The sequence below is a fragment of the Athene cunicularia genome (genome assembly GCF_003259725.1).
Source record: "Athene cunicularia isolate RWA chromosome 26 unlocalized genomic scaffold, athCun1 chr26_part1, whole genome shotgun sequence".
Taxonomy (NCBI): domain Eukaryota; kingdom Metazoa; phylum Chordata; class Aves; order Strigiformes; family Strigidae; genus Athene; species Athene cunicularia.
The window spans coordinates 1,711,337-1,724,726 of NW_020799136.1; the positions used below are offsets into that span (position 1 = coordinate 1,711,337).

The window sequence follows — 13,390 nt, forward strand, 5'->3', positions numbered from 1 at the left end:
GCGGCCGCGGGAGGCGATGCGCGAGCTGAGGGGCTGAGGGCCGGGCGGGCCGCCGCGGCCTCCGGGGAGCCGCCGGGAGGAGGGAGAGAGCTCGCCCTCCCTTCCCCTGGCCCTTGGGGGGCCGCTGGGCTCGGGTGGGGGGCGGTGGGCACCGAGGAGGAGGAGGGGGAGGAGGAAGTGGCTTTAGGCGGCGGCGGAAGCAGCGAGCTCGGCGGCTTCGGTGGGCTTTGGGGCGAAAAGGGGGGAGAAAGGTGGGGGTGCGGAAATAGGCGAGCTGCCTTTGGGGCTCACGGGTGCCGGTTCTGACCCCAAGCTTGAGGTTTCCGTTTCTGGTTTGGGGGGTGTCGAACAATGGAGGCAGATGGGCAGGGTATTGTCAGCGAGGTGATGGCCTCGGTCGGGTGCAAGTGTTGCAAAGACTGGGCGGATCTTACGCGTGAATCTGGATGATAAGGGCTTGAATGTGTTTTTCTGAGTCCTCTAGCATAGAGGAGTTTTAGATCTCCAGCATTAACCACACCTCAAAACGTCCCCAGTCTCTAGGTCTCTTAGATTTGGTTTTAACCCCCGCTTTGTGATCTGCCTGGCCTTTTGTCTCAGGAAGGGAAATAACCGTGCGAGTGTGGTCGGTTGGTTTGTTTGTCCTGGAGTGATCTAAAGAGGCGTTTTACCGTAGCTGAGCGTACAGTGAATGAAGTCACGGGTTGAGCTGCAAGAATAAAGCAAACAGACAAAGAGTGTGCGCTGGAAGGAAATGCATTGTCTGGGTAGAATGCTGAAGAAGAACTTGAGAAAACAAATGAATAAGTAACCTGTACTAGTTAGTGGAGAGTTGGACACTGGATGCCATTGAAATATAAATTAAAAAATTGAAACCTAATTAAATATACATCTAGTTCTGGCTATTAAGAATGTTGGCTTTTTGTTTTACTAGTGAGTCCCTAAAACCTACTGAGTTAGCCTGGCTTCAATGCCTAAACTGTACCTTCAGCTCGTCCCTCTTCTTACTGATGAGATTCTTTATTGCTTTTTCCTTCCTCTTGCTCCGGCAGACACGTGTATGCCTCCAGAGAGGCTGCAATATGCAGAGCTCGAGGAGAGATTCAACACGATGAAGAGCTTTTCTGTTGGAACCACGGTGTCGTACGTCTGCCGGCCGGGGTATATGGGAATCCCCGGAAAATCACCCTCTCGGACGTGTGGTGAAGACTTACAGTGGTCGCCCATAGAGCAGTTCTGTACAGGTAATGCGTGCATGAGCTCTTGTGCTTTCTCCCTTTGCATTTTAACAGTTTTGGTTGTTTTTCAAGTGAGAATTAGTCTTCTGCAGTATTTTAAATGAAGCTCGAAAAATGCTAATGACTGTAAGAGCAGTATATGCCAAAGACTTAATCTTGTACATTACTACAAAGATGTAGATTTATTTTTTTCTTTCCCTCTCCCCTAGAGAGAAAATGTAAGCATCCAGGAGAATTAAAACACGGTTTTATTAATGTGACAGATCTGACATTTGGTTCAAAAGCTACTCTTTCTTGTGCAGCAGGGTAAGTATTTTGGTGAAGTTATGAATCCTTTTAAGTTTTTTTTCTGTTTAGACCAGATTTGAACCAAACCCAAATTTTCTTATACAAGTTCCATTCCAGTTCTGATGTGAAATATCACCTGAATGCTACATGGAGCAAATTAAATTACAGCTAGATTTGATTCCCTGGTTTTACTTGCTGTTTGCATCAACCAAGGCTTAAGCTTTTTAGTGAGCCTGGACAGAGTGAAAACTAGGGTGTTACCTCTGACTTTTTCTGATGCTCCTGTGGCAGAGGGAATAAATATTAGTCATCAGCCTAAATTATTGTATTGAATAATGGCCCACCTGTCTGAGTATAGCAAATCAAGTAAGAGCACTAACCTCTTGCAAGGCTTTTTTGTCCCTTTTAACAACTTATTTCATTAGGATTAGTAACTTTAAGGCATTGGTGTTAGATGGTGAGACTACCATCAGTTCCTTTAGTGGTCTCATTTGCTTCTCTTGTGTTTTGGAAGTTGAGACTGTTAGCAAAATAATAAAAAATAAGATACCATTCTCATTACAACAAAAACTTGATATGTTGTGTCCCTGTAATCACAGAACAGAATTATATAAAAAGTTTCTATCAGTTTTTCTGAGAATTGAGAGATTTCTTAAGTTTCACCTCTTTAAAAATTTTTTACCTGCCTAGATTCAGATTAATTGGAATTGATGAGATTTCCTGTGTAATTAAGGATAAAGGTGTTGGCTGGAATAGAGAACTTCCTTTATGTGAAAGTAAGTAAATTACTACCATGTTTAAGTTTATATTCAGATGGTGGTAGTTCATTTAAAAACAGCTGTGCAATAAACTTTCCAGCATAAGAAATGATGGTAAAATAGGACTGTTTTGTTTTTTTTTTTAACTACTGGGGATGTGCCTGAGGAATGACTACTGAAAAATATCAGTTACTGTGGTAATTAGCTCATATTATTTAAAGTCAACCTCTTCTTGAAATTGAGACTCCCTGTAATAAGTAACCATTGGAAACTCCCAGTTATAACTGTAGATTGTCTTAGAAATAGCTATATAGCATATTTTAAATTAAATTATTTGAAAATCAAGACTTGCTGTTTCTGAGATGAACAAAGTAACAGCAAAATTCTGCTGACTGATTTGTGTGGTTTATTTCTAGTAATTCCGTGTGAACCACCTCCAACCATCGCCAATGGGCGCTACACTGAAGCTGATAACTATGTTTATCAAACATCAGTGACCTACACGTGCAATGATGTACCAAGGGGCATGGATCCCTTCTCGCTCATCGGCCCAGCGACTCTTGTCTGCACTTACAATGCACAGTTAAATGGAATTTGGAGTGAACCTCCTCCACAATGTAGAGGTTGTTGGGATTTTTAATATGCTTCTTTATTATAGCCTGTGTGACTCCAGAGCTTCAATATCTGTCCCTTTTTGGGGAGGGTGTAGCGGGGTGGGGATAAACTTTCCTGTAGAAAAGAAGAAACATCCTCTGGTACTAAGTTTTGATATTTCAGTGGAGATCAGATCAACTGCATTACGGGTATTGATTGATTATGTCACAGAGCATAACTGAAATTTAAGTTAAAACTTTAAAAATATATCTGTGAGCATGCTGGTGGTAGAAGTGACAAGGACAAAGTGAATGAACTGAGAGACTGTAAAGACTGGGTAGCTGAAAAAAAAAAAAAAAAAAAAAAAAAAAAAAAAGAGCAAGAATGTGGAAGCTAGATTATGAATAGTAAAAAGGTAGGGAAGAACTCTTTTTTTCTAACCACAGCTACTATGCAAGTGCAGGAACAAATTCAAAGCCCAGCAAGCACACAAAGACTTGCTTTGTAGGTGTAGGAAGAAATACCAGATGCTTGCATGTTGTCATTTGAACCCTAATCAAAATAATTTTGTTTCCTGAAATTCTGCCACGGTACAGGAACGTGTCTTTTGGAAGTGGATTGTGATTATATCAATTATTACAATTTCTTACTCTACTGTACAGTTACAACTCAGTAGCTTAAAACAAGTATCTTCTGCACCTCCAAGAGAATTATCTTTTTACAATGCCTCTCAAAACGTGTTGAGGAATTAGATAAGGAGATTTACGAGCAATAAAAGGATGCTGTGTCTGTTGCAAAGATGCTGTTAATGAATGTTTCAGAGCTGTTCTTTTGCTGTTTCAGTGGTCAAATGTGATAACCCGAAAGTTAAAAATGGAAGAAAAATATCTGGATTTGGACCTCCCTACAGATACAGGGATTCAGTCACATTTGAGTGTGATCCAGGCTATTTCATGATTGGACCAAGCATCGTTACCTGTGGAGAAAATAACACCTGGTCTTCTCCAACACCAACTTGTGAAAAAAGTAAGCCCTTAAATAAGAGTCCAGCTTTTTTTATGTGTTGAGAATGTTTTTAAGTGTGTCTTAACTAAGATTTAAAGTCATAACACTGTAGTCAGAAATCGGGAGCTGAGGAAGTTGACATGAAGCCTCAGCTGTGGGCAACCATTTTAGGTGTTTGAGTGACTCTTAAACTCCAGAGTTTTCAGATGAGTGTTGATTTAGATGTGCGTGTAGAAGTTGTGACGTGGACATACTCTAGTAGCATCATAGTGTTTGTTCTAGTGATTTTGTGTAAATACAGGAGAAGAGATGTGTTTCTGAATTGTGATAGAACGAGGAGTGTGCACAATGAGGAAACCTATAGTGTCCTTCTAGAGTAATCAAAATCATGATGTGTCTGTGTTCTCTTAGGGCAGCTCTTCCTTTCCAGGCATCTTGTGTGGTGTGTAGAATGTTGTTAGATTTTGATTAGGCAAATTACTAAGTCAGGACTAATTTGCAGGGCTGGGAACATTGCAGAGGTCTTTCTGTAACCTTTCTGCTTCCTCTTTGTGCTAGAGGGAAAGGGAATGTTGTTAGAGAGTACAGTGAGAATTTTGTACATGCCTACTCCAGTAATGAGTTCCCAGGAACCACTTCTGCAAAGAGTATGTTTGGGAGTGCCATAATGAATGAGTCTGATAAGGCACCTGGAAGTAATTCTACATCTTACAAAAATAATTAACCAAGAAAACTGAATTTCTTCGCTACCACGTCGTAAGATCATGCTACCTTAGCACCTGCAGTGATGTTTCTTTTAAGTCTCCTAAAGGAAATATTTATACTTGAAATTGTGGTAAACCATTTAGGTACGCTGATCTATTTTTCTCATACGAAGGCAGTGTGTATTTGTGGAGTGAGTTAATGAATTATGAAATACTTATAAATTCTCATATTTATTACTAACTTTTAAATTCATATATTAGTTACTGAACGTGTATGTGGTGCCCCAAAGATCACACATGGAGTAGTGATTCCAGTGAAATCTGCGTATGAAGAAGGAGAGTCTGTTCAGATAAAGTGCAACGTTCACTGTGCTTTTCCTGATGGCACCAAAGAGATGACAGTGACTTGTCAAGGACAGAATGCCTGGAGTTCTTTACAAGACTGTGCATGTGAGTAAAACTCGTAATTGATAAAATCGAGGGCATAGTGACAAGTTCTGGATGTCTGACATAGTCCTGTGCAGAGCCTGGACATCAGAGGGCTGTCAGCAGGGCACCAACAGGTTACCTTTGGTTTGGGAGTGTCACAGGGTGGAGTTTCAGCAACTGAGGACAGTTTTTGGCAGAGATGGAGTCCTTGTTCAGTCTTAGTTTTGTTTATGGAAATTGGTTGAGTTCAAAAGCTGGTGTGAGATCTTGTTCTGAGAGTGGGTTTTTGAAGATTCTTTGATGATGGCAGACTTTATTCTCGCCTTGCTTTGCATCATGTGATCACTTGTTAGAATGTAAACAGAGGTTGTCATTACTTTGATGCAGCCGTTTGTCCTAACAAAGCTGAGACCTGTATTTCTGTTCGTGTGCCTGAGGCATGTCTGTCAGCAGAAGTTGTCTGCAGCCTCTAGGAAGCAGGAGGCATAGAAAATGCCTTAAGAATTGTCTGAGCTTCTGATATTTACACAAATGCAGGGACTTTTTGATGGCAATTTCTTGAATCTGTTTGATGTACCAGCTCTGTTCTTGGATTTTATTTCTTTTTTCTTTTTTTTTTTTCCCCCCCCCCCTTCTCTTTCCAGGTGAGACTGCAGGTTCTGGTTTCACTCCAGTCATAAATTATGGTAGAGTAATTGATGGACAAAAATCTTCATATGTTGTTGGGGATTTTATTACGATTGAGTGCTATGCAGGCTACACGTTACGTGGTGAAGCTCGTATTCAGTATATTGGAGAAAACCTGTGGCATCCTGGAGTGCCAACTTGCCACTTAAGTAAGTATGAACTGCAAGAATTTCTTCTGTAGTGAAAATACACGTAACAGAAGCTTTACTTCTTGGGCACATCGTTTGGTATTCAGGAGAAGTCATTTAATACAAGCTTCCTTCTTTATCTTGACATAAGAAAAATATTTTTTCAGTAAAATCCATTTTAAAATAGGAATATTTTAAGTTAAATAAATACTGTGGTATAAACTGGCCTGCTGCAAAGATTGTGTTGAGAGAAGCGTTTGATCTAGTTGAAATAACTTTGTGAATATTGTTATTATAATGTTCGAATAATAAGCTCACATGTTCCTCTTGTGATACTGATTCACTCTGTTTTTAGGTGCGTATATTACAGCCATCATCTGTGGTAAGTATCTTACAAAACGTGAACGAGATACGGTGTGGATTGTCCTTTTGATGTGGAATTGATACTCTCTCACCTGTGACTGCAGTAACATAACATGATTTTGGAGTTTTGGTTATTTTTAAAAAGCTTGTTTAGTCCTGAGGCTGCATAGTTCAAGAAAAGTTAAGATTACTTAGCAATTATAGGTTAATTTTATGTCAAATACGTATTTTTTTCATGTCTGTGAAGCATCAGATTTCAAAGGCAGACTTGCACCATTTAGTTGCTTTTATAAACTTTGTCAGAGCTTGGGTTTACTGGAAGCATGGGATAAATAACTGTGCCAGTAAACAAAAGTGCTTAGTCTATCTTCTGGCCTTCCACCTGTTACCCACTTTTGTAAGCTCACCATTTTCTTACGAACTTGCTGTAAAAAATAATGTTAGGATGGTGGCATGTCTGGTTTAGTGTTTGCTGGTGGGGTTTGGCCATCTTGGGGGTCACTGTTCTTGAGCTGAACTATCTTCAGGAGTCTTAAGTAAAGCATCAAATACATATTTGTGAAGTAAGCCATGCAAATTTTAAGGCTATTTGGGTGTGTGTGTGTGTGTATAGAACTGTGGATGAGGACAGTGCTATTTCTGCTAAAAAATTGTGAGGCTTTTTTGTGAGGTACTGGTGATCTTTATTGCTCTAAGGCTTTTTTTTTTTTTAATTCTTCCTAAAGTGATTGTGGCAATTGTGGTGCTCCTGGCAGCCTTCTGGGTCTATAAGAAATTCTTTTCACAAAATGGGTGAGTAAGCTTACTTTTTTTATTATTATTGCAAATTTCTAAGTGACTGAGGAAAAGCAGTGCTAACGTGTATGTAAGTGTCTTGAGCTTTATCTGCCCTTTCTTTTTCAAATGCCTGTGAGCTTATCACAGCAGCTGATGGAAAGCTAAACTGCCTAACAATATATTTGACTTTGTGTCTGCTATTCAGATAAGCTGCTAATTAACACTTGCACTAATATCAAGGAAGGAAAAACCCTGTACTTAACTTGCATTTGGCATAGGCACACCTGATGAGGAAAAGTACTGTTTGCATCTCATTTAAAACATGTCAGTTTACCTCTTAAAAGCAGTGGTAGTATCGACTTGTGTGGGCTTGTGTTATTTTATTGCTTGAACACCCTCTGGCATCGCTGAGTCTCACAGGCTGGAGGAGCCGGAGTGGTTTATGTGAACTGGAAACCTTGGGGGCTGAACTAAGGAGCTTCCTCTCCTCTAAGTAAGATGTTCTGTTGGAACCCAGTGGAGGGTAACTGGAGAACCACTGTGGTTTGTGTTTTGGATCAGAAGCACCTTGGATAAAATAACATGGTCTTAGTTACAAGGAAAATGTGAGGAGAAAAAAAAAAAAAATTGGCCTAAGCTGGTGCTCTTGTGCTGTTTGAAAAAGCAAAGAGACAGCTTTGCTACTGGAACGTTTAAGGTGTGGATCCACTTCAGTTTTTTTTCTCCTGCAGCAGCAGTGGTTGGTGTCCCTATGTTAAAGACTTGCAAAATCAACTGTAAAATATTAGATGCATAAGTAGCAGTGTTTTTCTGTTTTTAATGAGATGTATAGGGCCTCTTGAACTTCAAAACAACTGATTGTTATGTATGCTTTTTCCTGGAGGGGTGGCAGGGCATTAAATGCCTCCGGGCATTGCTTCTTGCAGCGATGTCTTATTTTTATCTTCTTGAAAAAAGCCTGTTTTGTTGGAGAAACAGTTTGTAACACACAAAATACTGAAAATTCGGAGCAAGTTAGGTGGTACACATCGAATGGAATGTTAAGCATGTCATCAGAACTGATTTACCCTTTAATAAAATCTGTTGGAATTTATCTGGGGCATGTGAAGCAGAGGAAGGGATGCTATAAATAAAGCAAACCAGAGGAAATATTCCTGTGGTTCTTATTTGTAGTGAAGTATGCACAGTACTAAACCCTAGAGCTAGCTTATATCCAGTGAGGTTTTAGCCTTAGTATCTTCCATCTAGGCAGTACAGTGTAGTTAGGAGGGCCAGTGGCCCTGTGAGCCCAGTGGCTGTGTGCCTGTGCACTCCTGAGTAACTCCCTGCTCTCATCTGTGACGTGGATAACCTGCAGTCTGGATGGTCCAAATAAGAGCACGTGGGAGTTAACAGTGTTAGGGCAGCACTTTCTGCCTTCATCCGTGGAGAGACTTCTCAGGGTGTAGAAAGGAGGAGGGATCTCAAGCAACGTCATCGGAAATGAAAACATGTTCTATTCCTGAAAACTTTGCAACGTGAAAAGTCTCTTACCGTGCCCAATGCTTTCCTTAAGCTTCCTTGCTGTGAGCATCTGACTATTAAACCTCTTCCTTCTCTGAAAACCCTGATCTAATCTTCCTTCTATTAAGACCTAGATGTCCCTATTGAGTTTTCTGGGTTCTTGATGTAGCTGAGCCTGCGTGAACTGTTGTGCTTCCAGTACCTCATACTTGCTGGGTTTTAGTCTTCAAATTACAGCAAAAATCTTTTCTTGCCCTCTCTTGTGTGTTTAATCTGCCAGTTTTATAGGACATTCAATTAGACCTTTTTCCCCTTCTGCTGTTCAGCTCGTATACAGTTGATGAGAGTTGCAAGGAAACATGTATTTTAAAAACTAATGTACCAGCTGAGATGGAAGAAACTGCGCAAATGAATTAATTGAATCTTGAAAAGGTATACACTTTCCACTTAATTTAGATTTTTGCAATGGAGTGCCTTTTTTTTAATTATGGTTTATTTAGAATTTCGTAAGTGTGGAATCTTCCTAGCAGTGAACCTCAGTTTCCCATGGGGAAGACTATAATAACCACTCATTCATTTTGAGAGAATAGGCTATATTACATGCAGAATTATCATCCAGTAGCATAAATGAGAGCTTCCAGTGGTTGTATCTCGTATCTTAGTATTGGGTTGTCTTTAAAGAGTGAGTAACATTTTTCCGTAAGATAGAAACTACGTACGTACTCAGGAGAGTGTTTGCACCTGTTGTAGTAATGTGAAATGGATCCTGGTGGTGTGTTACTTTCGTTAGCTAATAATTCCCTGTAATTAGAAGACTGTTGGAGGTGAAAAACAACTTTGCCACATTACATGGGCACTAGAATCATAAAGGCAGTGTGCATCCCTTCAGAGAAAACCAGACTGTGTCTCTCAGAATTACTGATTCATCTGCATTTTCAACTTTCTAGAAAAAAAAATAAAGGTGCAAACGCGGTCTTCTTTTTTTAAACCTTTTTATAAAAGGTCATTTCTTTTCAAATTCAGAGTTCTGTAGCCCTAAAAAGGGTCAAAATATAGTTGCTTGTTTGGAACTCATTTCCTCTGCTGTATTTTAAACCAGTGCTTAGTCCAGTGGCCAGATGTGTTTGATGACAGTTACGATTGCTCCTGCACTCGTGTAGGGTCAAATCGGCTCTTTCAAACACCTGACCCTGCAAACCTTGTTAGAGCAGAAGAGATTTAAGACAGGACAGCTTTGACTTGTTCCTTGTCACTGGTTTGTCATTACTACCTTAACAGAATTTGCACTACAAATGCTTTTTTAATAACTAGATAACTAGTATCTTCATTTGTGTTGCTTTTCTCCACCGCACAAATTCTGAGGCGGCAATGGTTGAAATACTGTCTCTTATTCTAACTTGAGGTAAAGGTCTTTTCAAATGCATAGTTCGATTGTATTTTTAAAGAACAAGTGACTTGTCAGTGGTTTTGCTAAGTTTGAGATGGCATACGTGAAAATTAAGCTTGGAGTTTCTTCCAGAATAATGTATGGATTAAGGAATATCATCTTTACCTCTGAAGTAAAATGGTTCAAGTTGAGATAGGATTAGTTTTTTGGATTCGTTTGGCTTTATTTTTGGAGAGAGGAAAAAAAAAAAGGAATCAAGAGATAGAGTTCTTATGTGCAAAAGGTAAGATTGAAAATGACAGTGATAAGAGAAATTAATGGTCTGGTGTGTGTGTGTACACACTAGTAATCCCTGATCTTTTCTTACGGTATCTGGAACTCCTTAGAGACCTAGAGCAATAGTGCAGAGGCTTGGTAGGGGTTTTATTCTGCAAAGCAAAACAGGAGTTATTCAAGAACTTGAAAACATATATATATATATATATATATATGGATGTAATTATGAATTTTAATCCTCATATATTTAAGTATTGCAAATTTGCTGTTAGTGGACTACAGATTCAAAATTCTCACAAACTAATATTCAGCTTCTGGTTACAAAATATGTACTAAACAACATACTGTATTTAAATTAAATTGTAAGGGATGCTTCTGATGTAGTCTCTGAATTAGTTAGGAATCCTGTAACTATTCTGTCTGTTCTCAGTTTTTGATAATACTCAGGCATGGTCCATTCATCATTTGAAATGATCCGTTTGGATCAAATGCTCTTTGAGTCATTCTTAACAGCCTAGTAAATGACATAAAGCAACAATCTCCTCGGTCTAGCAGTTGCTTAGTAAGAAGAGGACAAATCAATTAGTTTCATGACTTTACCTGTTGATTTAATGATAAAACTAAGGATGTGCTTTCAGAATAAATGTGAAAACTATTTAAATGTAAAATCTCTGATTTGACTTGTTTTTTTGTTTGTAGGAAACGTGACAGCACTCCATGTACTGCCGAATATAAGAGCTGTAAAGCATGAATGACCCTTTTGGGGGGTGGGAGGGGATTTGCAGTTGAGTATACCCATCAGAAATGGAAAACGATTGCGCTTGCATTGAGTTTCTGTAGCTTAATATCTTGTACTCTGTCTTACACTGCTGATTAACTGCAGTAGGAGATCATCAATAGGGTAAAAAAAAAACCCCAAACATATATACATCTATCTGCTTTTCCTTATGGGCCAATCATACTGTCTTTTCTGTGTGTGTGAAACAGCCTTAAAGGCACATACCTGTAGCATGCAAGAGTGTGTCGGCGGGAGTACTGGACCTATCGCTGTCATAGTACCAGCTGCTGCTGCCTGCTGCCTTCAGTGCTACCTCTTTTCTTACAGAAGACTATCCGATATTAGTTCTGCTTATTGAAATCCAGATGTGCTCCTTGTTCATTTTTGCAGTTGAGGTGGTACAAATGATTATGTTCTCTTGTATTCTGAAATGGTTTATTATTAATTTCCTTAAGAGATTGGTGCCATTTAAGGCTATGGTTTTTTTTTTGAAACTATCACAATTTAGATTTTACTTATACTACCTCTTTGTTTGCCAAACTTGGTTTCTGTGTATCTACTGAATTAAAATGTGCCTTTAAATCAGAGTTGTATAGCTTTTCCAGTGCCTTTAAGAAGGAAAAAAGCCATATGTATTTTTGTTGCTTTGCTGTAGTCCCAGAAAGACTACAGTGGGTTTGTTGGAATGGAAAACTGAAGGTTTCTGTAGCAGAGGTGGCCCATCTTTGAATTTGTTGGCCTGTTGACAGAAGGTACTGAAGCGAAGGAACTGCTGAGAAATCAGTGGTAGCCATCTGTCAGGAGCACAGCGTAAGTTCCTTAGGACAATTGATTTTTATGGAGCTTTGATGTCAGTTTTGGAGAGGACTTTGTTGCTTTTCAGGGTAGAAAGGCCCCTATATGGATCTAACTTCCTTGCCTTTGTGACTTGAAATCATGTATTCCATCCACATACAGCATTTCCAATCTCTGTATATACAGACTAGTGCTACACCTAGCTCAGTAATGCTAGATTTAGCATCAGATACCTGTTGAGAAACAGAAACCTTTCCCTGTCAGCCCCCCTTTTCATACTGAAGGAAGGCCAAAGCAGCTCTAGTTGCGGGAGTGAAGGAATGGGTGCGCTGGCAGTGGCGGTAGATGTGGTTTCTTTAGGTAGCTGCTTGCTTCATGAAGTGTTTTAGTCAAGCCTGTGACTCCCATCACAGCGTTTGCTGCGAATTGAGACTCAGATGTGTGTTGATAGCTGTTACTTTAAATGCATATTGGCTACTTCTAGTTCCTTATTAAAACCAAAAGCTTAATTAGGACAGATTTTGGCTTTGTGAATCTCTGAGTTTGCTATCAACATACAGGCAGCTCATAAGAACCAATTTGCCCAGAAAAGCCAAATTGCCTCACTTCAGATGGCTGAAGCAGCATTTAAACTATTCTTGCTCGTCTGGTGGATTGGCAGCGCTCTCCACTGTTGTGAACAGACTGTTGGATAACATAGAACTGTTTAGGGCTTTACAGGGCTTTTTGGGACAATCCCAGCAGTTGTATTGTCAGAGTTCATAATAGTCTCTGGTTATTAAAAAGGGGGTTTTGGCTCCACAGAATGACTTGTTGTTCATTGCCTAGCTGATACCTAGTTTGATAATTGTTTGTAAATGCTATGATGATGTACTGGGAATTGAGTGTGTCGGTCACTAGCTAGCCTGATTATGTATGGCATCTGCAATGTTTAAAAATCTGCTGAAATGCACTTAATGCTAAAGTGAAATAACTGTAAAAAATGGCCTTATTTTTACACTTTTTTTTTATTTTTCCAGATGTAAAGACTAGTGATGACTTGTAATATTACAAATAAAAACGTTAAATTATTTAGCAGTAAGTGTTTGTCTTTCATTCGTCATGTGGTAAGCAGCTGTTCTCCCATTATTCTTAAGATGCTTTTTCAAGTACCAGACTTGGGTTAGGTGGTAACTGTGGAGGTGGAAGTTTGCAGTTTGTGCACAGAATTACTTAATGGCAGAGTAGAGAACGTGTGATAATTTGCTGAGCAGCCTTTTGGTTTTCTTTTGGAATTGCAGAGAATTTTCCAGAACTGACAAAACCTTACAGTGTTCACTCCTGAAAGACTTGGTAAAAACTTGATGGGAGAAGAGGCAGGTTATCATGTGGCTGTTCTGATGTAACACTTAAGTCAGGAGCAGAGCCCAGAGAGTGTTCTGGCACTTGTGTCCAGCGTGTGAGAGATGTAATCCTTAGGGGAATATAGTTCAGGCATTTTTAAGTAGCGTTTTAAGCACAATGGGATTATTTTTAATTGTGTGATGCTCACACTCAAAATGTACTTAATTTTCTTTGCAAAGTCAGCTGCTTATAGAATGAAGCCTTTCCGAGGGTGGAATAGAAAAATATTATGCCATATTTTCTGTGAATTTGTGGTCGTGATACTCGAAATCAGTTGGCGTGGACTACAAACGATTG

General features: G+C 39.5%; 1 protein-coding gene across 1 annotated transcript in view; it reads left to right on the forward strand.

Annotated features, from left to right (window-relative positions):
- The window catches only part of CR1 (complement C3b/C4b receptor 1 (Knops blood group)), an 83,753-nt gene extending 70,969 nt beyond the window's left edge, over positions 1–12,784 (forward strand). Inside the window, exons 63-73 of the mRNA XM_026864107.1 lie at positions 1,053–1,244; positions 1,448–1,544; positions 2,217–2,302; positions 2,701–2,907; positions 3,722–3,904; positions 4,849–5,037; positions 5,661–5,852; positions 6,187–6,213; positions 6,920–6,986; positions 8,801–8,906; positions 10,837–12,784. Coding sequence (XP_026719908.1) covers positions 1,053–1,244; positions 1,448–1,544; positions 2,217–2,302; positions 2,701–2,907; positions 3,722–3,904; positions 4,849–5,037; positions 5,661–5,852; positions 6,187–6,213; positions 6,920–6,986; positions 8,801–8,891 — 1,331 coding nt within the window. The 3' untranslated portion in view covers positions 8,892–8,906; positions 10,837–12,784. The remainder of the gene's footprint in view (positions 1–1,052; positions 1,245–1,447; positions 1,545–2,216; positions 2,303–2,700; positions 2,908–3,721; positions 3,905–4,848; positions 5,038–5,660; positions 5,853–6,186; positions 6,214–6,919; positions 6,987–8,800; positions 8,907–10,836) is intronic.
- The last annotated feature ends 606 nt before the right edge of the window (positions 12,785–13,390 follow it).